The sequence below is a fragment of the Polypterus senegalus genome, unplaced genomic scaffold (genome assembly GCF_016835505.1).
Source record: "Polypterus senegalus isolate Bchr_013 unplaced genomic scaffold, ASM1683550v1 scaffold_1440, whole genome shotgun sequence".
NCBI lineage: Eukaryota > Metazoa > Chordata > Cladistia > Polypteriformes > Polypteridae > Polypterus > Polypterus senegalus.
Window position 1 is genome coordinate 1 of NW_024384784.1, and position 25,000 is coordinate 25,000.

A 25,000-nucleotide genomic window follows, 5' to 3' on the forward strand; every position below is an offset into this window, starting at 1 on the left:
AGGTGTGTGTGTGTGAGCGTGTGTGTGAGCAGGCCAGCCTGGGGCAGCACTTGCTTGTTTTACTTGGCAGACCCCTGGGTTTCCGAGTTGATGTCCTTTGTTAATCCCTGAGCTCAGGTGGTTGTTTCTCCTGACCTGTGCAGGTCAGATCGCAGGGTCCGACGGTCTACGGCCCCCCTGGCCCAGCGGAGTAGGGTCTTTCCTGACAGGTTTAAACTTTAAATGTGTGAACGCTGCTGGCAGAATTCTCGGTTCACGGTGCTGCAGGGTGTGTGGTGCCATCCATCAAAGTGCCCATTCACACCCAGAGTGGCGCCCATCAGGCCTCGAAGTTGAGTGGCTCAGTATTGACGGGCTTTGCTGTTTGCTTTCGATGCAGGATGCTTTCACCTTTAAAGGTTCAACTTTTCCATTTTGTTTTCCGTGTTTTTCTTTCAGCAGCCCCGCACCAAAGCTCGTCTTTAACCGGTTGAATGGTAAACGCTTCCGGACACCACCCATCCAGGCGGATTCTCCACGAGAGGATTACACCGCGGCACACGAGGAGAATGTCCGCTTCATATATGAAGGTAGGCCTGACTTTGGTCTTTGACCACAATCTACTTGCGTGGCGTTCACTTAGGCTACGGGCACCTGGACGATCCGTACTTTGTAACATTCCCAGATGTCCTCGGTCCAACTCGGGGACACAGAAAGCCATAACTAGCAGTCGGTGGCTTGTCCCCTTCAGGGTCCCAGAGAGCTGATGCCCATCTTAACAGCAACGGGCACAAGGCAAGCAAGAAGTAAATCAGGAGAGACTCCAGTTCATCACAGGCCAGACGGCCATATGCCTTCATACGGGCACAGCCTGACTCGGTTTAGATGATTTATCGTCCCCTGTGGACCTTGTCAATCTCGAGTCTGAATGAGTAATGCCCGGGTGAGTTGGTGACTGCCCTGCACACAGATGTTGACATGAGTGCCAGGCTATTTGTTGTCGGTCAAGTCCCAGCTGGTCTTGTGCCCCACAAGCAGATTCTGTTTTCAGTTGGCCTAATAAATTTGCTTGCACCAACTTTAACGGAGCACTCGACGCGGGCCGTCATTGCAGCATTACTGTCACATGGTGAGTGTTTTATCTTGGGACACCTCAAAGTTACAGAGCGGACGTCTCGCACGTTCTTCATTTGATTACTTTGGGCACACCAGGTAGGTGAAGACTTGAGGTGAGGGTTAAGTCCGCACATTTGGTTTAAAGTCCAGTGCCAGTCCAGCAGGCCACACTCTGCAAACCTGAATGAAGGCCGAGATGATGATGATGATGATGATGGTGTTGTTTCTTTGTAACCACCTTGTAGTTTTTCCATTTACAAGTCGACGCTCTTGTCTGTTTGTAGCCTGGCAGGAGGTGGAGCAGCAGCTGAAGGAGCCCCCCAGGCCCGAGAATGAACACGGCCCAGTGCAGTATTCCGAGAAGTGTCCCAATCCTGTACTGAAGAGTAAGTCGTGGTTTGCTTGTTCACACTCTCGTTCACTCTGGCATGCTGGGTAGGATGCCACCCAGTAATATCTGCTGCCTGCAGTCTGAAGAGTGCCACCTTATGGGCACACGGTAGCCTTGCTTTATCATGCCAACCTGGCAGCTTTACACCCTTACTGTCAGCTAGTGATCGTCCTTTTGTGACCGTACAGACACTTGAGCGTGAGGCTCCCGTAATTACGGCGGGACAAACCAGTGCCACGTAGAAGTGAGACCCGCGTTCGCAGCATTTCTTTCAGGTAGAGTGCAATGTCCGCCTTCGTTTGTAGCACAGCTGAAGTGGGGAATTGTGGGCTGCCAAAGGTAGACGGAGGAGCGGCGCCCAGGCTTGTGTCGTGACGCAGTGTGTGTTAAATGCTGATCTGAACGAACAACCCCTCAGAAGGTGGCATTTAAAATTCAGGCATTTGAATTGAGGGTCCAAAGGGACGTAACTTTCAAGAGAAGGTGCAGCTTGTGCTGACTGAAGTGGAGGTCATGATGCTGGCTGAGAGAGCTGACTCGGTTAGGGCTTCACCTAAAATGGAAACCAAGTCTCTGAAGTGCAGAACAGGACTTCTTACTGGTCAGTCCATTGGGTGTGGTAATCGAAGGCCCAAGCAAATGGGCAGTGCCGCTCTGTCCCCCAGTCGATGTCCTGGGCTGTCCACGGGTGAATTCTGTGGAGTCCTGGGCCGAGTTTAACAAATGTCTTGCCTAGGGGGCCTGAAGGGTCTTGTGGTTGTTCACTCGCCCACCTGATCTGTTTAAGGTGAGTTGTGAGAGGGCGTAGGTGACGCCAGGGTGCGGTACTGGAAGATGGCCGATCTTATTGACATTCACTTGTACATTCAAGGGCCACCAGGAAGACCCCAGCTTCCAGAGGTGTAGGGCTGGACCCACTGGTGACCGATAGGAATCGGCTTTGCCACCTGAATGGTCATTGTGAGGTGTGAAGCCATCTTCAGGGGGCAGAGGGGGCCAGGGCTCCTTTGTGTCTGATATGAATCTTATCGCAGTGCCCAGTGGGATGTCGGTGCCTCTTTGTTTTGAGGTACTTTGGGGTGCCAGGCCCTCCATGACTTGATGGAACTTTGACTTCTTTTTCGTATCAGAAGGGTCTTTAGTGCCCCGTTACCATCTGCTGTCCTGTTACTGAGGCTATGGTAGGGCATGTTAGGTTGGGCAGCAGGCACAGGTATAGCACATTGGCACACCCACTCTCAAAACAGCTTGGGATCCTGGTTGGCAACCCCCGGGCGTACACATGGACCAGCCACTTGGGTCATGAAAATGAGGGTCCTGTGAGCGGATTGCCCTCAGGTAATTGTGCCACATGGCCATAGTGCCTGACGCTATGCCACCATGCAGATCATGTGCCTCATTCGGGACTCTGAGCAACACAAAGTGACACCAGTGGGACCGCAAAGACCCTCCAAAGTGACACGAATGAAGGAGTCCAGTCCTCATCTCAGGTCACTGGGCAGCGTCCACATCTCACAAACGGAGACCACCAGGCCCCTGAAGACTTGGACTTTCGTCCTTTTGTGCCACACGCCCCTACAGTCACCTCATGCTGTTGTGACAAAAACCAAAGTTCACATCCATGCTTGTTTTGCCCACATGGTGGCAGCGCAGCACCAGTTTACTGTTGTCACCACCAAGCCCAGGTCTTTGCTGCCCTCCTAGGTGTGCCAGTGTGCTGAGGTGACTGTCTTATGGCAGACTCCATGAAAGTTTGTTTGTTTCCCAGTGGTCCGCACTGCGCTCTAAAGGGGGTTGTTCGGGGGGCAAACTCTTTTTCACGGTTACTCCAGGCCAAGCCGCAAAGCTCAGAGTGCAGCACTTGAGTGGTTCAGCGGAGAAGGCGAGATAAGCGAGCGTCGCCCATTGTGTCCCCCAGTAGGAGCCGACTGTGCCCAGAGGGCACCTGGCATGGGCCAGCACTGTGCGTCTTTAACGCTTTCACTAGTGGCTCCTGGGCAGTTGTGGCCACTTCAGGTACTTGAAGTTTAAATGTGCTGAAGGGTCCCTGCACACCTGATGTGAGGGGCTCCTCTGGGCGTAGGTCTGCTGCCATCTTGGACGGTGGGCACCTGTTTTGTCCCCTAACATGGCAGACTCAAAGTGTTCGACCTTGAAGCTGGTAAAGCACAATGTGGCAGCCTAAGTGACAGCAGTGTAGGAAAATCGTTAACTTCTGCCCACCTGGGGCACCAAATCAATGGCGGAAGGGGGGTGAATTGATTGATTGGCTAATTCTTGGTGAGGTTTGCCATTGGCAGTCGCGGGCATAAATATAATCTGGGAGGGCTCCTCCTTTACTTTCCTTGCCCTTCTCGGTAGGAGGTGGTGCACCAGGTGGCAGGCAGCATCTTGGCACAGAGAAACAGGCCTGCCATCCAAAGTCTCCAAAGACAGGGTCCGAGGGCGTGCAGTTGTTTAGAATGCGCTTTGGCCGCTTGCTGTGCCCTCTCTGGCACAAGAGTTTCTTGAAGTAATGGTGTCTGCTGCTGCTGCTTCTTGGTTACTGGCTTGGCACAGTGGGCTCAGAGCTCAAAGACCCTATGGAGAGGAGCTTCCATGCCATGTTTTTATTGGTAGGCTTCTCACCCGAAAGAGATGTGGCACATCAGCTTTCAGGTGCCCAAAAAGTCAGAACAGATGGATGGCCGGTGGCCCTCCTGGTTACACATCCAGTGCCCACTTGTGTGTTGTCTGACATGTCCAGATAGCGTTCACCGTTTAGCTATGAGCCTGAGGTGAATGTCCAGCTGGGCATCGGCTTTGTGCCCAGTTTAGAAATATGGTGGTAGAGCTGCTGCCCAGCCATTCACTCCAGCATTCGGGATTTGTACATCCCTTGTGTGCCACTAACATCCTGGAGGACAATACCTACTTTGCCCTACAGCAGCATGACACCAGTCTGTGCCACGTGTGGGCACTCACCAGCGCAGACTCTTCCCCTGACCACCACAAGCACGGCAGCATCACTTCTGCATCGCTCCAGTGTCTTATATTGAAAGAAGACTCCTTGACCATGGGTGTGCCCAGCTTTATGCCCAAGTGCAGCCCAGATAGCTAATCGCATGTTGGGCCCAAGGCAGAAGGGGCAGAGGTGACTGAATGATTGAGGGGGAGATAGGCATGCTGTTCAGAGTGGCACTGAGACATGGTAAGATGCATTGGGCGCAGGTGATCCATGGAGACTATTCACTTAATCTGGGCAGAGTTGCCAGTGCTGACCCCACACCGTTGATCCTTCCAACCGGGATCTGGGGGACCCCTGGTAGGGCTGCTTGGCGACTGTTTGCTGACGTCTGACATTACCAAGCTTGGTACCAGCTGTCCATCTTTGGTGGCATCCAGGAGGGTCTTTTGGCTTTTGAAAGCCTCCTCGAGGACAGCAGGGGGTAAAGGCCTCGTGCCAAGTCCAGATGCCATCCCTCACCTGTCTGTCCTCTTCCTTTTCAGACTTTGTCCCCATCGACCTGGAGGAGTTCTGGGCACAGAGGGTCCTGGCCATATTGTGACCTCCATGAGGCAGACTGCTGCGCTTTTCTTCCAGAGGAGTTTGGGCCGACGCCACCTGGATGGGCATCATGCCGCTGACTGCCGAGCTCTGCGAGTTCTTGGCTTCTTGTTGACCTTCATGTTGCTGGTGGAAGTGGCCAAACTGCAGTAGTGATGATCTTTTATATGACGAGACCACCTTCTTGGCTGACATCTTCTGAAAATCTGAGCAAAACCTGCCAAAGGGTGCCACCTGTCAACAGTTGGGCAGCAACTGGACCTGCTGCCATTGTGCCACATTGTGTGAGCCGCAAGAAGTCGAACTGTTTGAGAAGGCGAGCAGCCAACTGGGCGTCGGGCGCGTCTCCAGTTTTGCCAAGGCAGGTGATGGTGGCACAGCCCTGGCCTTCCCTCCAGACAGATGGGCACCTGTGACACTAAACCTCTGGGAGCCCTCACCCCAACTAATCTGAGGGGGCAGATGCCAAGCGGGTATCACAGAAGGCTCAAGTGCCTTTATCACAAAAGGTGGATTCTGCCAGTCCTTGCCGGGATTGTCTCGTGGTCATCTTTAAAGCTTCCTTAAAATGTCTAAGCCATGCCTCCTGCACCCGGGTGTGGGTGATGTGGTGCCAGCCCTTCAGGGGATGTCAGCTGAGAACGACGAGCACATTTTTGTACCGAGTTGGTTTGTTGATTTGTAGATTTTTTGCAAAAATGAATTTTTCAATTGTCACATCTGTGGTGTCCTTGACTTGCACGGGTGACACGTTTGTAAAACCAGCCTGGGGGCTTGTCCAAGAGCCTGCTGCTTGGCATTAGAGCAGGGCATCCCAACCCTGCAGTTTGCAGAAAATACCAGCAAAAGGTGGCACATGGTGGACTCGGAAGGGGTTCACTTGCCAAGCCCCCATGGAGTGAGTCACACTGGGGCATCAGGCTGTGGAGACGCTTGGCACCTCTGGTCTCTATTGTGTCACAGTGAAGTGCAGGCACAGGGCCCCTGGGAGTTGGCACCAGTAGGGACATCAGAATAATGCGAGGGTCTCAGCGGCAGCTTGCTCTGGAGGCCTATACACTTTAAACAGAATTAAAAGTGGGTGGGCAGCTGCTGTTCAGCTACCCCTGGGGAAGACCACCCTGACTAGAAATGGTGGAGAACCTCGGCTCATTGGTAACGTGCTGTTACCGTGTGTGACGGGGGCTCAGAATTGTGCCACATGGTGGTGGGATCGGGCCTGACAAATGCAGAGTTTCTACTGAAAATGTGCCACGTCATCCAAAAAAGGGTCTCAGATGACCACAGCTCACCCTAATGGGTCTATCCCAGGGTGGGCATAGCACAAACATGAACGACTGAACTTGCATTCTATGCCAGTGTGCCATCCCCATGTCAAAATGCACACAATGCCAACCTGTACACCACTCAATTAAAATACAAAACTATATTTTGAGTACATTTGTCCCCAATAAATAAAACGCCAGTCAGGACACAGCACGGCCCCCCTTCTTGGGCAGCGGCCCCTTGCTCTTCTTGGTTCCCCGCTGGCGCCTGTGCGGCTTTGCCGTGGTGAAGGTGATGCAGTGAGAGTCCAAGAAATCGAGCAGCTTGGCAGCCCCCAGCCGGACCCCGGCCTCCTTCAGGTGGGCCTGCAGCTGGCACAGCACCAGTGGCTCATAGAGCAGCACTTGGCGGTGCAGGTCAGGGTTCGACAGGATCAACTTCTTCACAGCCGCCATCTTCTCTGCCTCCCGTGCTGCCACCTGAGATGGGGGCACAGCCTCGTCGTCGTCATCATCATCAGAGGGCTCCAGCGCCTCGGGGTTGGACCTGCAGCACAAGCAAAGCAAGAGGAGGGTTCAGGGGGCAAGCGAAAGGAATTGGCAAAGCACAAGGGGGGCACCTGAGATGACCACACACACTGGCATAAAGAACATGAATGCTCATCTACTTGTGCCCAGGGATCCCACATTCCACCCTTCATGCCCCTACCAGCCAGAATCGCCAGTGTTGGCACTCCTTACCCCAAGCAGCATGTGAGCCAATTAAACCCAACATGGAGGCCATTAAGATGGTCAAACACTGTGCCACCCCACAGTGGCCCCATGCCACAGGCTGACTTGGTGTGGCACTCAGACTGGGCTCATGAAGTAGCACAGTGCCCATCACCTGCCAGAAGTCTCATCAGTGATGACCTCAGCAGGTTGGCAGATGCCCAACTCTAGCCAGTGGTAGATGGAGTCTCTAAAGGGGGTTGTAAAAAATAAGGTGGCACCACCACCTCTCCTCCCCCTTCTCACTGAAAGGCGCTATATACTGTTATAGGGTGCCAGGGAGTCTTTTAGGGATCAGCACTAGGAAGAGGGCAGTGTGGGCATGCATTCCTGTGGCCCTCTCTCACCAGCTAGGGATCCCACCCACTCTAAGCCTCACCCCTCACGTGCCACCCCTCTGCCGGTGCAGCTAATGGCACTCTTGAAGCTTCTAGAAGCCCCTCAGGGTCCCCCAGCAAAAAATGGAGACACCTGGCCAACCAGCTGCTTGCCTGCCACTTGGGCACCCAAGACTTCAGCTCACTTTCTATTAGAGTGGGCAATGGTGGACAGGGGAGACCCACCTTTGGGAGGAGAAGGATTCGTCGCTGTGTGAAGCCTGGGATGGCGCCAGGGACTCAGACTCCGTCTCGGGATGTCCCTGCTCTTGTGTGCTGGTGGGCCGTTGTCCCTCGCCGAGAGGGGGTGGGTTTGGAGGGGCATGGCTTCTTGCGGTGGGCCTCCGTGCCACGGCCTCGTCTTCAGAGTCGGAGCTGACCACCTGGTGTGTGTACTGGTGGATCTCCCGCAGCTTCAGGATCATCTGCCGCTTTGGCAAAGGACGAACTCCAAACCTGAGGGGGACAAGAAGGGCAACAGAAAGTCACGCCGAACCCCTTCACACCCACCTGTGCCCACTGGCATGGGTCTAATCTCAGCAAACACACCTGCCGAGCTGTGCCTTCAGTTCTGGGGTTTCCATGTGTGCATAGGCAGGCATCGGAGTGATGGGCACAACTGCCCCTCTTGGCACCGACTTCTTAACAACAGCTGGATGAAAACAAAGACAAAAAACAAAAAAAAAGAGTGAGGTGGGCATCAGGCTTCTGTTCAGTGGTCACAGGCGGGTTGTGCCCACTCTTGTTATGCACTCTGGCTCAACGATGGTCTTCTTCTGTTATAACCCCGTAATGAGCCAATCTTCATTCTGTTTGGACTGTCGCCATTTTTGAATTCGGGATGTGCCTGAAGAGGTCTTGGTGCCACCACTGCTGGCGATTTGTGATGCCTGGCTAATATTAAAGGGCCGTGTCCTACACCGAGTCCATCGGGCTGACCAAGTTGGTGATCGCCCCGCGTGGTCACCATCATCATCATCATCATCGTTGTCAAACTTCGCCGTCCTCGACTTTGTTGTCTTGCGTTTTGGTGCCATCGCCTGTTCTGTTCAGACCTTTGCATCCCACCTTCACTTTAAAGTGCGGCCACCCTGCCTGGCAGGACCAGGGGTCAACTAAACGAAGAGTGCACACCCGCCCTGTCCTGTAGGTGGCGCCATCCTAGCACACTTCTGACTGGACCATCGTCCTCTCCTGTGCTTCAGTGCCACGCAGTCTACATCTGCCACCATCGCCTCACGCTGGAGATGCCCGCTGGCTGCCCCATCCCTCCCAGCTAACCCTTACCCCAAAGTGGGCACCGCTCTTAGGTTTGTCACATCAGCAAAGGGACCCGGAAGGCAGAGTCAGCAGAAACTTTTGCAACAAAGTCAATCCCAACAAAACAAGCGGCACTGCCCGCTTTTCATAGGGCACTCTTACCTGGCATCTTGAGCAGTTGATTGGGTGCACTGGCTGCCAGCCTTTGGGACAGCGGCAGGAGCACCGGAGAAGACTCTTCCTCCCAAAGCCTGGCATCGCCCCTGGCAGGTGACCTCCTCACGCCGAGAGCCCCCACTCTTTCCTCCTCGCTGTAGCGACTACTCGGGGTGCCATCGTCCACGTTGCCCAGGCCCTCGCTGGCGTCCCAGCCACCATCATCGTCAAAGGGCAGAGGGGGCTCGCCAATCAGACAGAAGCTCTCATCCGCCTCTTCCATGGCGTTCTGCACCGGTGGGCTTTCTGCTTGGGCCTCCCCACAAGTCTGCCAGCGGCCATCGTTGTCACAATCGGCCTCGAAGACCTCTGGACTTTCACTGGCGTGACAGTTTTTGCAGCCTGCTGGTCCTTCGTCTTCTCCTATGCTGGACGAGTTCATCGTGCGTCGAGATTCTGCCAACGTCGCCCTACTTCCAAGTGTCACATTGGTTATGTGTCTACCCTCCGAGGTGCCACATGAGCTGCCATTGTTTGTGTCCAAGTGGTCACCAGATGGAGATTGCTGAACGGGGCACTCTCGGCCCACCTCGCATCCCCTTGCCCACACCGAGCCGTGTCCCGTCACGTCAGCAGAGCTCTTCAGTAAACTCGGTGCCCTCGCAGACCACTGGACTGCTCTGGCGGTGGTGGGCACCGGAGTGGCTGGGATCAGCCAGGAGGTATCAACACTGGTGTTGTCACCGAGGCTGGCATCGGTTGCGCCACTCCGCCTGCTGCCCGACTGGCTCTCTCTCATCCATACACCGGCCTGTGGCCGCTCGGGGGTCCACGTGCTGCGGCTTTCGTCGTCTCGCTGTTGGACTTTCAGCACTGGAGAGTTGGATTTGGACCCCTGCCGCTCTTTGCCATCCTCTGCCTCTTCATCCGAGTCGGACAGGACAATTACTTCATCTTCTGAGGGCACAGACAGGCTCCACGTCGACCTCATGCCACGGCTAGCGATTGGGGAAGTCGGGCATCCCAGCTTGAAACGTAACGGGGACGGCGGGCCTTCGGTGTTGCTAGGGGGCTTCGCTTTAGTTACCGGGCTGGAACAGATGCTGAAGAGCGGCACTCGTGTGTTTGTGGGCATCACCGGACTGTCGCCTATTCGTGTTTTGGCAGCTGCTGAACGCTCGCCCGGTTTCGGCGGAGTCACGGGTGAGAGGCCTAACACCGGCAGACTTAAAGGGGAGCCACCGGAAAGATCTACGAGCGATGACGCCCGACTGCCGGGCATCGAGTCCTCGCCAGGCCTGGCAGGGGTGCGGGAGCTGAACTTGTCTCGAGCCTCAGAACGTGACGACTCCTGGACGGGCCCCTCATGGCTTTGGTCCCCATCAGCGCCACCTGAAGAGCTGCGATTGGCGCCCGCGAGGGACACTTCAGCACTGGTCAGGCGGCACAGCCCTTCCTCTGGGCTCGGCTGAATGTGCCCGCTCGGGCCTTGGCAGCCATCTTCTAAGCTCAGACTGAGCTCCAAAGTCAGCAGCCGTAGTTCATTTTCGGCTGGAGATTTTCCTTGACGTGGCTCTTCATTGCCCTCACAGATTTTACTCGGCACTCCGTCCTCTTCGTCACTAACTGCCAACGTGCCCATCGTCTTGCGCTGCGTCAAAGCAAACTCGTAGATCTCTTCCAGCTCCTCGTCATTCACCCGCTCATTGTCCCGATGGTCTTCCTCTTCAGTGATCGTGTCCGGCTTAGGCCGGCCATAAAGGTCACATGACTCACGGTCATCATCATCATCATCATCATTCACCCACATGGAGCGCAGCAGCTCCCTGAAGTTCTCCTCTCCACATTCACAGTCACGTCGAGGCTCCTCGTCCTCCTCCTCATGCATGGACACCTCCGGCACTACTACTTCTTCTTCTTCGTCATCGTCATCTCCTCCTCCAGCGGCCAAGGCTGCACACAAATCCAGGAGGTCATCCACGCCGAACCTGCACTGGGAAACAGCAAACAGCACGTCAGGTCAAGGTCACCTTCACTGGCTGGACGTCACAAAGTGCATCGGGGAGGAGAGGCGGTGGGCACCTAGGGGTTAACGTTTGTTGGGGGCAGCTGGCACAGCTGGATTGGGGGAGGGACACCTCAGTTCGTGGAGGTGGGCCGAGGGTCCGTCTTTCAGCCCACCACCGCCAGTCACTGTGAACAGAGGGACGTGACGTGACAAGTGGCCAGCCTGGGGTCCCGTTACTGTTAATGACGCACACGCCGTTTCATGGCAGTAGCCCACTCTGGACAAGATCCTGCCCAGGGGGACGGCTGACCGTCCTGAGTCTCGGGGGGCTCTGCCTACGTGAGCCAAGCTGAACCTCGAATGTCAAAGCAGCCAAACATTTTGAGCTCAGTGACCCCCATGCAATGCCCCCAAGGCCTTCAGTGCCCAAAGCTCAGACCTGACAGCGAGCCCCCTCAGCTCATCAAGGGTGGTCCTGCCGATGGAGACCTGGGCGGTGTACAGGTAAGCGAGGAAGTCCCTCATGGCGTCCACAGAGACCCCGCTTAACAAAAGGCGTCTCGACTGCGGCAGACCCTCCTCTTCCACCAAGAATCCGTCTTCGTTAACCTGAGAAAGAGAAAAGCAAACACGAGGAGCCATTGACTCGCAGCAAGACCACCGCAAAAACGACACGAGGTGGGGGGTCCACCTCAACAACTCAACAAAACCTTCCAGCGGATTCGTGCTGGCATCAGTGCCAACCCCACAAGGCAGCAATGGGCCGTTTTACAAATGTTGTTCGATTGTCCGACTTCCTGCCCACAGAGACCCTCAACACAATGGCTCGTAAAGTCGAAGAAGCCCCCCAATGCATGGCTGGGATGGTCGTCATGTTCCTCAAAAAAAAAAATAAATAAAAATCTGAGAAACGGTCGCATCGGTCCAGTCTGCCACATGCTGGGTGAATGGCAGTGCCCACGTGCCAGGGCACAGACTCTGCTGTCAACATCACGCGGCTCCATCAGTCCGATGGCCTCATCTGCGGGCCTCTGCCCTCCACACTTGGGTGTGCCCTAGTAACGTGCGTTAATGTCACTTAGCGGCTGCTCCTTTAAAAGCGGGCATCTGCACAGCTCTGCCCACCCCGCCAGACTTCTACGCATGGCACCTTCGTGTTCTCTACTTATGTGCCTGCGATGTAAAGTTGGGCTCAGCCTCAGGGAACACCCACATCACCAAATGTGTGCCAACTGTGTGGGCTATGCAGTGGATAGGTGGTCTGCCCGCTGCCGACGGGATGCCCTTCAGTGTAGACACAAAATCACCCGGACTGGTTTTGTATGCCGTGACACTGACGGTTCAAAGCCCAAAGTCCGAGGGCTCCACAATGAACGGACGGGCGGGCGATTCCAGAATATTCTTCTTATGTTGTGCCCAGATTTACAAATGTAACACACAGACGGGACAAGCAATCCTGATGCTACTTTCCAGTGACAGAGAGTGGAAGCCGCATTTGAGACGTCTGGAGTGGGGCAGCTGATGGGCACCGGTGGGCAAGTCGGCCCGAGTGGCGCCACTTCAGCGGTCACAAGTAACGAGCCGTGAGGCACCACATCAGATTCCCATCGCTTAAAGCGGAGGTCTGCATTTGAACACGTTTGTCACGGCACCGGAGGGTGGCGACACGTGGCATGGTGGTCACGAGACAGGAGGAGCAGTCACAGCAGACTTGTCACAGTGCAGCTCTTACATCTCGATCCTACGACTATGGAGGGGCACAGTGGGCAGTACGAGCGTCCAAAGGTGACCCCGGGAGTCCTCGGTCGATGACACTTAAACGGTTCTGTGAATGTCGCTTAACTTCAAAGCGGATGGACGCGTCTCAGCGTACGCCCGCCACACTCGGCCGCCTTAAGTCACCTGCTCCTGGCGCCCCGACCAACATGACGCGCGGTACTTAAACAAGCAAACACCAAAGACGACATTAAACACCGGGACACAACTGTCACCAATGGCCTGGAACGGGGACACAACGTCAACAACACGGCTCTGAGCTCACTTACCGCCTCAACCAGCTTCGGGCATCGTGCGTACAGCAGGAACAAGTGGCCAAACAGCAGCCCACCACAGTCCGTCTGGAACTGGACGTCACTCAGCTGAGGGTTGTTGATCATCCCACCGAGGTCCGAAGCCAGCTTACGCAGCGCCAACTGCAGGACAATTGAAATGCCACACGGTGAATGGGCAGGCCCGGACATCAGTTGCCACTTTCCAAACTCGGCATGGCACAGGCAGTCAAAGTACACAAGAGCAAAACCCACGCAGTGCCCACACGCGCCAGTCAGGATCGCTGTGCAATGGCACAACTGGTCTGCCCAGTGGGCCCAGTAACACTAAAAGGCCATCAGAACTCAACACAACAAGCTCTTACCAAGTCCTGAGAGCCTCGACGGGCACAGGAAGCCCCCGGATGTGACGTCAGCTTGACAGAAGGCCCGGCGTCCCGACCTGTGAAAATATTAAAGCTACTGAGAGGGGCTCCGCCGCCCCTCAAAAACCAAAATGAGAACACCACGCCATCATCGAGTGGTGCCAGGCTATGATGGTCTTCTGGACTAAGACCCTCTGGCCTAATACTGGCCTGCTCTTGTCATTTCACTCACCTGAGCTCCCCGAGGAGGCGCCCAACCTCCGGGCAAATACGCTCGGGTCCCCCTGGCTCAAGCTGAGCCCTTCCTCGGCGAGCTCCATCAGGTCACGCAGGGCTTGCTGGCTCTGTGAACTCTGACTGGCGCAAACAGTTTGGTGAGCGAATGGATAAGGAGGGTCAGTCACGAGGCCTTCAGGGCCCCCAAGGCCAGTGGCGGGTGCCACACCACATTCTGCACTGGCATCACTGCCACCCGCTCCTTTCACGTCATCTTCCGTTTGACGCTGCGCGTGTAGAATAAACGAGAAAAACAAAAGAAAAAAATCAACGTATCACTTGTGGGTGGCAGGAGGAAGAGTGACAAAGAGGGACAAAAAGTGACAAAGAGGGAGCCACAACGAGCAGCAGCCCAGCGCCCCACCTCCTCTTCCGTCAAGGGGCTTTGCTTATGTCCATTGTTCCTTTGAAGTCATCACCCACCCTGGCATTACCTTTTGACACTGGCGACTCGGCCCGTTATGGCATAAAGTCCACTTGGCCATTTCTTGAAGTTTCTGGGCTGCGAGGCTCCTCTTGGGTGCCCAAATGTCAGGCCAAGTGGTGTGTGACGGGCAGAACTGCTGGCATGACTTACCTGGACTGAGCTCCATGGCCTGACCGCTGGCAGCAGCGTAGTGGTATAGAAATCCTGAAGACCACCATGGCCACTTAAGGCACTCCGATCCCACAGGCGGCTCTTCCCATGGTCCCAGGACACGTGACTGGCAGGCAGTGGCGGGGTGCTGTTGATTTGTGCCCTCTCACGGAGGAGTAAAGCCGTCGCTCGCTCTTGGATTCTCCGGAACGCTTCTTCTGGATCTCGTGTCAGCAGTAAGGGAGGTGGCGCTGCCGCCGCCGGGCGCTTTTTACGCGGCTTCTTATCTGAAATGCAAAGACGCAGAGTTCAGTTTGGACCATGGAACGCAAGCACTGCCAGGCCGTGGCGAGGAGGCACTCCAAGTGACATAACCTGCACTGCCAGGCCGTGGCGACGAGGCACTCCAAGTGACATAACCCGCACTGCCAGGCCGTGGCGAGGAGGCACTCCAAGTGACATTAAAGCAGCACTGCGGTCTCACGTGGTGACGAGGCCTTTACAGAAGTGCAGCACATGCAGACCTCCAGCGACTTTCCAACTCAACTCACTTGTGACCAGCAGCCTTGTGCCCGTCATCGGGGTCTACCTGCACTATCCAGAGGCTTCCACAGCTTTGTGGTGGGCAGCTGCCCGTCGATTGCCGGTGCCATGTCCTGCTCCATCAGCGAGCGCGACAACGCCAGCGCCACCATCGTGTTCTCGTCCATTGGCTCCTCTTTTCTTTTCATCTTCTTTGTCGGCCGTCGGATGCCCGTTGTGCCCTTTCTTTTGACCTGACCACCTGTAAGACTTCACATAAAATGAGAAAGCAGATCAGTCTCCGGCCAGGCACACCAGAGCTCCGCCCCTTGCCAATAATGACGCCAGGCAAGCGCTCGGCTTCTCCGGCGTTTCCCGGGTGCCATGTGTGCACTGCAAGCTGTGGCCTTCACGGCCTTGCCCACCTCCCTGCCCTCTTCCCTCAGGCGGTGCCACTGGCACTCTGTGCCGCCTCCTTTCAGACACTCTCTTGGGTTCTCCCAATTGCCCTCGTGTCTTCTGACCAATCTCCGCCATTTTATAATGCTGGAAGGAGTCGGGCTGGTGCAGACGATCGAAGGCTGGCGACGCCAAGCAGTCACAAAGCGAGCCCACCCTAGGGTCGCGAGCCCCTCTTAGTCCCAGCAGTACTCACCCCTCTCTGGTGCCGCCGCTCAGCCGCTCCTTGGCCTGTTGCTGCACAGCCTCGATCAAGGCCGACGTCGGGACCGCCATCGCTGTGGCGCAGCTCTTCAGGTGGGCCGCGCGGCTTTTCAAAGAAGTGAATCGTCTTCCACAGATGGGACACCCCGGGATCGCCGGCTTTGCTTCGCTCTGATCGAGACACCTGTGAAGGAAGCAGTAAGGCACCCGAGAGTACACCGGTGGGCACGGGCAGAGCCGATGGTTACCCACAATTCATACCCTCGAGAGTAGAAGATGCAGGAAGTCAAAGGTGGGGCTGTGCCCGCTAATGCGCAAATCGTCAGAAGCTGGCAGTGCCATCCTCCCACTGTGATCGAAGTCCTGAGACCAGAGCACCGTCACGGGGGTGGAGGACATCGGGCCACCACCAAGTGTCACACAGAGAGAGGCCAGCTTACCTGTTTATGTGCTGAGCTCGGCGCGTGCAGTTCATGGCCGACAGGTCCTTCTGGCAGATGTGGCAGAAGAGACCCTCGAGACTCTGCCCACCGTCCTCCGTGCCTTCCATGTCCAGGATCTTCTGGATCGCTCGGGCCAGGGCCTCATCGCTCTGCTGACCTGCGGGTCACAGTTCAGGGGTCAGCCAATGAGTGATGTGAACTGCGGGGTCCCAAGGCCTCAGGCTAGAGCGGTGGTCTGCAAGGTCGGTTGTGGGGGGCCCCTTTCTCGGCAGTTTGTCCCTTCACTGTACCCAGTGCAGACAACGGGGATGCCAATGCCACAGTCGCTGCCCAGCTCATGCGCGACAATGACGGGGACGTCACGGCTCCATTCAGCGTCGTCTGCAAACGGCAGAAAACGCAGAGGCCTTGGGACCCCCTGGCCCCTGCAGACCCCCACCTCTCTTTTCTACAAGGCAATGGGGCCTGAATCTGTGACTCGGGGGTCCGACTTGTGGACATCCGTCTCAATTTACAGAGCCTGGCAAAAGAGCAAACCAAAGTGCAACGAAACCAACTTGTGCCCGGAGACTCGCCCTCCGCCGTCAGCTTCTCTGGCTTTGGCCTCCTGAACTTCTGCATCCTCTGCAGCACGAGGTCCTTCACTCGGGGTCCTGCACCTGTCACATGAGCAAAGGTCAAGGGTCACACACCAAGGGAGCCACAGCCACACGTGCGGTCCAGCCAGAGCCCCGGACCCTCACCTAAGACGCCACGGCTTTCCGGCCGATGCCCGCTGGGACTGTGCGGCTGGACGCTCGGAGGCTTATCTGGAGGTCCTGCCTTGGCGGTCCTCTTGGTCTTCCTGGCCACCCTGCACTTCTCCTCCGCTGTGTGGCTGGCATTCCCATTCCCTTCCTGCTTTTTATTTCTCTTTAACAAACGGCTGCTGAGATCAGCAAATTCGTCGTCCGAGTTCTCCATCTTGGCTCTCGACCTGCCGCTCACGCGAGATCACATCTGCGGGAAGAAGAACACAAACGGTGGTCCCGGCCATCGTCACATCAAACATGAGCACTTCAGGCCGAGGGTCCCTCCAACGGTCAGCACACCCGAGCATAAATAAAGGGGCGCCAGCAGCTCCTGGCACTCGCCTAATCGCAGCGACCCGCTCAAACACCCACGTCCTGTCAGCGCCACTCTCTGGGGTCCCGCATAACAAGACGGACCCGGCAGTGGGGCATCTCTGACAGCAACGTCTCCCGGCCCACCGCAAACTCCCTCCAAGAGTCGTCACGGGACGTGTGGCATGGGACGTGTGGCACGACACGCAGCTGCCAATCGGCACCAGAAAGACGAGGAACAAAGCCAACTGGGCACGGCTCCCCACCCCGTGGCAAAGGCCCGACTGACTGACTGACACTGTCACTGCAGTGCATGCTGGGAGCAAACCCACCGGGGGCTACACTGCAGTCTGTGCCAAGCACTCAAACGGGGACCCCCAATACTCGCCTTTATTCACCTCGGTGTGAAAGGCGCTACATGAAGACCGACTGGTGCCTCGTTTACCACGCCATGTCAACAGCTCCCTGCGAAGGCCTGGGCTCAGCCCCTCGTCGGACTGGTAATTTGGAGTTTTGTACTGGGATTTCAGTCTTCTTCTCCTTTGTAAGCCCACCCTAAAGAAGGAGACTCGGAGACCTGCCCGTTGAACTGGGCACAGGGCGGGCAGCAACCACACGCGGGCAATGCGGACCCGAATTCAACACTTTAGAAGGTACAAACTCCATCCGGACGGGGGAGCCACGCCGCTCAATTCTCGGAGCATTACGAGGTGCCACGCCGACGCCGTCTTTATGCAGGCCTGCACAGGGAAGCCTGGCTGTTCGGCAGCACCGATTCACCAAATAAGCAGGCACGATAAAATAATAATTCGATTACCGGGTGCGTAAATACAGTCGACAGACAGGCGAACGAGGGGGGAGAACAAGAAGGGGCCGCCGAAAACTAATAAAGCAATACAAGGAACGAAGAAGCGGCACGAACAGTCGGCGCAAACGCTCAGCACCGACAGTGAAACTGAACAAGACAAACCATTGAGCAGCACTCATGGTCAACGTGCACCGACCGTGAAAGTGTGCGGGTGAGGCGGCTGTCCATACGTCCGAGCCCCTGGCGCTCGAATTCGAACGTTTTCTTTGATTTTCCTGCGCTCAGCTCACTGACTTCGACTTCCAAACACAAACGACTCCTACCTGCCGCCATCCGATCACGTGACTGACGCGCGGTCGCTTTTTAATGACGTCAAAGCTGCTCCTTGCACTTCCCTGTTTGGCTCCAAGTCGCCAGGAGTTAAACCCTCACTCTGACTTTGCGGGGTTCATTTTAGGTTGACGTTTGTATACGTGGGCAGTGAGAAGTCTAGCAAAATGACCCGAGCATCATGTATGTATGCCCAGTGTAGGTGGTTCAGTGGTTCTCTCCACGGCCTTCAAAACGCGATGGCCGTTATGTCTAATTTAGCTGGGATTTTAGTCTTTAATGTACTGAAATATAAAATGACTGCTCGTACACGCGCGATGCCGGAGGATGAACAGAACGAAGCGTACACACAAACACAGGCGGACGCCTCAGCAGATCGGGAAGGGCGGACCTGGGCACGGAGAGTATATGCCACCCCGGCGCCAACCTGGCTATCAATGCATCAAAGGCGCTTTATTGGGCCAACTGTGTTTGAATTGAAATATTACTGAAGTTGTTGCCTTAATTCACTTTCCCGTCCATTTTGCTCTACGTTTATTAATAAATCTGCTTTAAGTGAACGGACTTGGTCGTCTTTTACCGTCACATCCTCCATTAAGCGCTCGCTGCAGTCCATGGGGGTGCTTAATGGGCCCCTTGGCCATTTTCGCGCAGGTGGCTGTGGTGCTCGTTTACAGTGTGGCACGATGCTGGCATTATGCCCATAGCACATATCATTCTTTAGGATTCTAACAAGTATTATTACGTGATAAATCCAACACCAGTAAAATTCCATATTTATAAATCAGAAGCTGTTATTTCTTATTTTTGAAAATGTGTATATTACAATCGTTTCAGATGACCGTAAACCTTTACAACTAGAAGAGTGTTTGTAAATATTGTTGGAATTGCCTTGACAATATTTACAACTTCTATTATTGTTCATGTAACTAAGAGGGCACCATTGTGTGGTGGGTATGGCAGCGCGCTGTGCCAGTGCACGGTCCCCAACCTGACCTGAAACAATCTGATTGGTCGTAAGCACGGGTTGGGCATCAGAGCGCACGGACGGTTTATTTGTACATTTATATCAATTTGAATTCCAGTAAGAGCCTGGCACAAGAGGCCTTCTAGTAGGTCCGAATCCGGACTGGGCACCTTGAACTGCTGCTCTCTCACCAGGTGCCAGGGCCCTCTCTCCACATTTTGGGGGGGGTCACACTTAGTGCCTTTTTTTTTTTTTTAAAATGGAAGCAGCCAAGATTAAGATGCCAGTATGCAGATTGGTACAAACCTTAGTGAAACCACTTAACATGGCACAATATCCAAGAACACACAGTGAGCAGGTGCCATGTGGAGTGGCTGTGAGAGCCCCCAGGGCGGAGGTCAGTCAGCCTTGGCACAGGCTCACCAGATGCAGTTCTTCAGCGCGGGTCTCAGTCTCAAAATCAGGAGAGGGGTGGCGATGCCCCCACCCACACAGGACAGCTCGTTCAATACAACAACAATTTATTATTTTTTTAATATTTTCGGAGGCCCAGACTTCCTCCCGCTAGACGTCTTTAGTCCTTTTTTTTTTTTTTTTCTCCCCCCCAATACATACTGCATGCGGGCTGCTGGACTTGGTGCCAAAGGCTCCTACTTCTCAGACTGGCACAACTGCTGCGCTGAAATGTTAGATGACCCGGGACTCGGCCACACGCTCCCCGTTTGTGCCAAAAGTGCTTCTTTCTCCACACGTCATTTTTGTCACCGAGCCCTCTGCCACGCTGCACGCACCACGAGGTTACAGTGACGGGCCCCGTGTCAGTGCTTCTCCAGGGCTTTTGTAAGTAGCTGAGTCAGGCGGCCAACCATTGGGCGAGGGTCATCGTTAAGTCCTGCTGCGATCATGGCATTGTCGTAGATCTGGGGAGGACAAGAGGAGGTATGGCACCGTGAGCGAGGCACACGAGGACTGGCACCATCACACTTTAGCTACGGCTCTGTAACCCTGTCACTTTCTGAAGACAAACTGATCTGGCACAGAAGGCAAATCTGTTACACGGTACCACTGTCAAGTTGGCACCTTCATAGGCATTACTGTATCATTTAAGTGACTGTAATTCCATACTTCCTACAAAATGGCTCCACTGGCAGCATTCAGGTCACTTGCATCATCAGCAGGAAAGGAAGAAGAGTCTGAAGACAGACGTGACATTTACAGAGGAGTCAGGCGAAACTCCACGAGACCCCGCAACACACACACACGTCTCACACACACACACACACACACACACGTGGACGTCACCGCCAGCTCACCTGTTCAAGCAGTAACTCGGCTAGATGCGGGTCGGAGTTCCTAAGGGCGTCCATCTTCTTTATAAGGTCATGGCTATGGGGACAAGACCAAAAAAAAAGGGTCAGTCGCACGGGTGGCACACGTCACCTCCACCGATCCCAGCACACTGCTGCACATTTCTATTTGTGAATCGGACTGAGGGTGTGCCCAAGGGCTGCCAGGCCTAAACGTGGCACCCTTGTGTCTGAGGAGCGCTTGCCCTGGACTCGCACACACGACTGTCGTAAGGCATGGGGGTCTCTGGGGACGTTCACTTCAAGTCCGCGTTCTTAGGGCTGGTCAGGCGGACGGATACCCTTGTGTTTTCAGCAGAAAGACAATGTGGGGGACTGCGAAGGGCAGGAAGGCCTGCAGTGCCAATGACAAGTGGCAAGCCCAACATCTCTCGCCGCCACCTCGTGACCCCACGCAGGGTCACAGGCTGGCTGGATGCCCCGCTAATGTATCAAAAAGTCAACCAAACCCTTCGGCATGGGACATGCCAATGAAGAATGTGCCCAGAGACTGTCAGCAGCTGGCACGAGTTCTACTGTGGACGCCAGCATCATGTGAAGAAGTGTTGACAACTGTGTGTTTAATGGTTGTGTGCTGCAGTCTGGTCTGGCCATACTGGGCATGGAGAGGCCAACTGTTGCTACAAACTGGGCAAAATGAATCCTGCCCGGTCTGTAAAAACAAAAGCACGGCACCCAACCTGGGCAGGCAAGCCAGCCGTGGTGATCAAGAAGGCCCACTTGCAGCCTCCGAGTGTCGGGTGACCTGAAGTCTGCGCTTTCCGATCTCTGGCTGGGCAGACGACATTTGGTTCCTGGGAGGCTGGGGGTCAAATCCTCAAATCCCCTCCAAGGCCCCCCTTTTGTGAGGCTCTTCAAGCACAAAGCTTACCAGCTGGACACCACTGGACAGCGCGAGATGTTAGAGGAGCACCAAGGCCCTTACCCGCTGTTAATTTCCAGAGTTGGCTGTAGAATCTGTGCCCGCTCCTCACTGGTCTTGGCCAGTTGTTGTGTGCGCAGGAAGTGGCGAGCTGCCCCCATCTCCAGCACCGTAATCATAGCAGGATGCGTGTCCAGCCTGGGGGTCACCTGAGGAAGGACAAGATTGCTTTACTCTTCCCTGACACTCAACTTCATGGCTGCCTTATCTGCAACACTGGGGCATAAATTTGACTCGGGTGCATCCTGCCATTTTCAGAAGAGCCCAACATCTCATCTGGTGCAAGATGGCAAAGCCAGCCAGTCACGACTGGGCCCTACGCCCATGGAGATACCTTTACATTGGCAATGCGACTTCCAAGGCCATTCTTCATCCAGGCCAGCAGTTCTTCCGCCTGCTTGTCTGTGAGACGCTCCGACGCTGAAAGAAACAAAAACTTCGTCACCATTGGCTCTGCCGTTTCAGACCGCGCTCTCCGGCAGGTGCCAACACGGCTGGCAGTACCTAGCCCTCCACAGAATGGCAGCTTTTTAGAGATGAACTGACCCAGTAGGTCTTGTTGGTCACCCTGACTGCCGACGACGGTCACAGCCTGCCACTATGAGGACGGGGCTCTTTTCCCATCATGCCCTTTTGGCACTGGCAACACTCCTGTTGTCACAGCAAGAGGCTACCAGGGTGCACAAGTTCTGCTCCCATGCCGAGAAGGACATGGAGTTAGAAGGCAGGATTTCAGGGGTCTGTAAGCCCACTATAGTGAAATCGGCGCCATGTGCAGCTACACCCGCAGGGTACCATTGCTGTCAGGCTGGTCAGGGCATTTTAACAAACTGGACGCCCCTCTTTTAGGCTGGCATCCTCTGCACAGCTTTCTGCCACATGGAGCGTTCCAAGGTCTCGACTGCTCCTGTGTGACGTGTGCATTGGAGACTGGAAACCGCCACAGAATTCCTTGGCCTTCAAAACGGGTGTCAGTCAGCATGGCGCAGGCATCTGGGCAGAGAAATATCAAATAACTGTTGAGGCAGGTAAGGAGATGCCAAGCAATTAGGTCAAGGGTCAGTTAAAGGCGGCCTGGGGCCAAAAACACACCAAAGCGAGCCCGCTCCTCATCTGCACTAGCAGTGGACACGTCGGCACACCTAAGACTAAGAAATGCCCGCGTCTCACTGGAACTTGAAGGAGACGCTCGGTATGTTTCAAGTCAAAGTCACTTAAATCTTCACAGACGCGTTACAAATGAAAGTGCGCTCCAAAGTCCAACGTCTCCTATAAGCGTAACGAAACATCAAAAGCAAGTTACGGCTTTACGGACTGGAGATTCGGTGACAAAAACCTGCCGCTGGAGTTCCCGATGCAGGATGGCGAAGATCACCTTGGCGCCTACTCCTGCTACTCCGATACCTTCTCTGCTCGCTCCTGCCAATTCTCACAAATGGAAGAAGATCAGGTGCCATGAAGCCTTTACCGTCATTTGATCTGTCAAGAGTGTGCCACGTGGCACAGGGCGAGCCCCGAGGTGGCACAGAGCTGGCTTTCTTTAAAATGGCCGAATCTCATCATGTTGGCATTTGTTCATAAATGAGAAATAAGCAATTTCAGAAGGCCAGCAAGTCACAAGACTCACATCAAAACTGGAAGTGTGTCTGGGCTTCAAAAACGGACGTAAGGCTCGCTTGCCAGCTTAATCCGCGTCTCGTTAACGCCAACGTAAAACATCAGTGCAGGCAAGAGATCTTTAAAAATGAATAGAAAACGCTGGACTGTGGGGCACAGCAAATACACAAGTAGCATGTTTGTAAAGAAATAACTGACTTGGGGGTCACACTTATCCTTTGTGTCACAAAACACGGGGGTGCGATTTGTCAAACCTACACACCCTACAGCCTTTCATAATGACAACGGACCTCACGTAGTCAGTCGCAAAAAGGAAGAACGATGGCGAGACATACTGGAGTGTCTGAGGCACCACACCTCACCACGCCAGCAGCTGCACTCCAACAGATGGCATCTCACAGTGAAAAGGCCGGCTGTGATGGCACTTGTGACCTGGCTGCACATGCTGCGGGTTCCATTCAGTGACAAATGAGCATTAAGGCATAAGATGAAGATGGTGGCAGACTCCTTAGGGTGCCACTCCTCAACACTGGTGACAGCTAACGAGCCACATCTTAGGGGTTTCACCTACCACTGGCTGGGCAGCTTGGGCACAATGAGCACGGGTAAATGGTGACTGCATATTAACATCCTTGGCATTAACCTCAAGTGTGTCTCGGCTCGGAATTCTACGTAAACCCAGTTAAGCCGCGGGGTGGCGTGTGAATGTCCACTTTACAGTATTAAGCCTGAATAACTCGCCGGATGGCATTCTGCTGCCATCTAGTGGATCAAATCACAAAGCTGACCTCATCATATTCGGCCACTTTATGGGAACTCATTAATATTCACGACTGAGGAGGAGCTTCCAACCAAAAACACAATGGCAGACTCAAAGCCATAAAGACAGTTCTAGAACAACCTTCAACTGAGCCACCTTAACTAGGTGACAGTGATGCCCGTTTCTGCTGTCAGCTTCATATCAATGCCCATTTACGGGTAACCCGGTCTAAAGAGGGCCTTTGATCCTGTGGTGGAATAAACAGTCACTGGCAGCCTGGCGCTGCACACGACATGTGGGTCTTTCAGGGCACAGTGCTTAAACCAGTCCAGAGATGGATAGCACTGGTCCACAAACTGCTTGTTGCAGATGCCCATTTTCGATGAAGATATGAGCGAGTATCGTTTTTCACCAATCATGAAATATCTGCATTTTACTAAAAACGATGAAGCAAATTAGGCAGCAGCTAAACTGCACCAACCGCAGGAAGCGTACCCGATTGTGACCCAAGTATTGACCGAAGTCTCATGGATTATAAGGGAAGACTGTCATGGATACGGTACATTCAATTCAGTGTCAAGCTCTGGATACAAGTGGGATGGCAAGTACGGTCAACATGGCGTCACTACGCCATCTGTGCCATCACTGAAGATTGACCACGGTTACTGTATTATTAACAAGGTGCAGTTTCTAAATTGCTTGCAATTTTATTTAGAAGGAATAGCAGCATACTGTGCTGTATGAGGTGACCGACGCCTGCTGGCTTCAGCTGCGTGTGCCGAAGTGACTGCGATCAAGTGGAAGGACAAGAGAGATGTCTGCCCCCAAGCACTGCTGCAGGCGTTAATGTTCCTGTTAGGGGACACGTGGAAGTCGTCATGTCCTGCGCCGTGGTAGGCCACACTAACACAAACGGTGGTGTCGATCATGCAGGTCAGGCAGCGACTTTCTACTCTCTCGTGAGCAAGCAGCAAAATCCTGACATGTCCACTTGAACAGCGCCACACGGATTAGTGAACACGTCACACGAATAGGCATCAGTAGAGCAGGGGACACTCTTCATACGTTGAGATTAGGCAGACATTCTGGTATTTAGTGCTTTAGGTTACTCAGAGTAATGTTGCGTTGTTGTTGTTGTTATCATCGATGCTTTCGGCTCGATTTCCAGGGAGACACTTAATGCTAAGGAGGCCACATGAAGGTTAGGCACACTGAAAAGTGACTTGTCCTTAACGAGGGCCACCTCAATGTCTTGCTGATGACACAGAGAGGCTTTGGCGTTTTCAGTCGTGTCGTGTAAACGCAGCACTACAACATACTGGAGTGAGCAACAGTGACCGTGCTAACACGAGGGTGACCAAG

At 54.5% G+C, this 25,000-nt stretch overlaps 3 protein-coding genes across 6 annotated transcripts; 1 reads left to right on the forward strand and 2 right to left on the reverse strand.

Moving 5' to 3' along the window:
- The first annotated feature begins 277 nt into the window (after positions 1-277).
- mcrip2 (MAPK regulated corepressor interacting protein 2) lies at positions 278-5,750 on the forward strand. Its single transcript, XM_039743278.1, has 3 exons — positions 278-569; positions 1,380-1,481; positions 4,976-5,750. Exons 1-3 carry the CDS (start codon positions 374-376, stop codon positions 5,032-5,034), a joined length of 357 nt encoding a protein of 118 aa, XP_039599212.1. The 5' UTR covers positions 278-373; the 3' UTR covers positions 5,035-5,750.
- Positions 5,751-6,440: 690 nt separating this feature from the next.
- Positions 6,441-18,079, reverse strand: slx4 (SLX4 structure-specific endonuclease subunit homolog (S. cerevisiae)). Of its 4 annotated transcripts, none has more exons than XM_039743273.1 (15): positions 17,999-18,079; positions 16,508-16,763; positions 16,322-16,423; positions 15,762-15,921; positions 15,314-15,505; positions 14,726-14,928; positions 14,137-14,423; positions 13,516-13,786; positions 13,284-13,360; positions 12,916-13,062; positions 11,310-11,479; positions 8,869-10,850; positions 7,996-8,098; positions 7,633-7,902; positions 6,441-6,845 (listed from the first exon to the last, which is right to left on the reverse strand). In XM_039743273.1, exons 2-15 carry the CDS (start codon positions 16,725-16,727, stop codon positions 6,500-6,502), a joined length of 4,530 nt encoding a protein of 1,509 aa, XP_039599207.1. In that variant the 5' UTR covers positions 16,728-16,763; positions 17,999-18,079; the 3' UTR covers positions 6,441-6,499. The 4 variants fall into 4 exon arrangements, with proteins under 4 accessions (XP_039599207.1, XP_039599209.1, XP_039599210.1 ...); XM_039743275.1 differs by lacking the exon at positions 17,999-18,079 and adding an exon at positions 17,872-17,992; XM_039743276.1 differs by lacking the exon at positions 17,999-18,079 and adding an exon at positions 17,838-17,992.
- Positions 18,080-19,541: 1,462 nt separating this feature from the next.
- On the reverse strand, positions 19,542-21,724 carry LOC120522115 (heat shock protein 75 kDa, mitochondrial-like). Its single transcript, XM_039743277.1, has 4 exons — positions 21,596-21,724; positions 21,265-21,410; positions 20,286-20,358; positions 19,542-19,892 (listed from the first exon to the last, which is right to left on the reverse strand). Exons 1-4 carry the CDS (start codon positions 21,707-21,709, stop codon positions 19,791-19,793), a joined length of 435 nt encoding a protein of 144 aa, XP_039599211.1. The 5' UTR covers positions 21,710-21,724; the 3' UTR covers positions 19,542-19,790.
- Positions 21,725-25,000: the final 3,276 nt, after the last annotated feature.

Coding starts and splice junctions, on each gene's coding strand:
- mcrip2 (XM_039743278.1), top strand. CDS start 374: ATGCAGGATGCTTTCACCTTTAAAGGTTCAACTTTTCCATTTTGTTTT. Junction 570..1,379: donor TGTCCGCTTCATATATGAAG/GTAGGCCTGACT, acceptor GTCTGTTTGTAG/CCTGGCAGGAGGTGGAGCAG. Junction 1,482..4,975: donor TCCCAATCCTGTACTGAAGA/GTAAGTCGTGGT, acceptor CTTCCTTTTCAG/ACTTTGTCCCCATCGACCTG.
- slx4 (XM_039743273.1), bottom strand. CDS start 16,727: ATGGAGAACTCGGACGACGAATTTGCTGATCTCAGCAGCCGTTTGTTA. Junction 14,424..14,725: donor GAAGCCTCTGGATAGTGCAG/GTAGACCCCGAT, acceptor TTTGCATTTCAG/ATAAGAAGCCGCGTAAAAAG. Junction 11,480..12,915: donor GCCCGAAGCTGGTTGAGGCG/GTAAGTGAGCTC, acceptor TCTCTTTCTCAG/GTTAACGAAGACGGATTCTT.
- LOC120522115 (XM_039743277.1), bottom strand. CDS start 21,709: ATGGTGACGAAGTTTTTGTTTCTTTCAGCGTCGGAGCGTCTCACAGAC. Junction 21,411..21,595: donor GTCGCATTGCCAATGTAAAG/GTATCTCCATGG, acceptor GTCCTTCCTCAG/GTGACCCCCAGGCTGGACAC. Junction 19,893..20,285: donor CCGAGTTACTGCTTGAACAG/GTGAGCTGGCGG, acceptor TGTCCTCCCCAG/ATCTACGACAATGCCATGAT.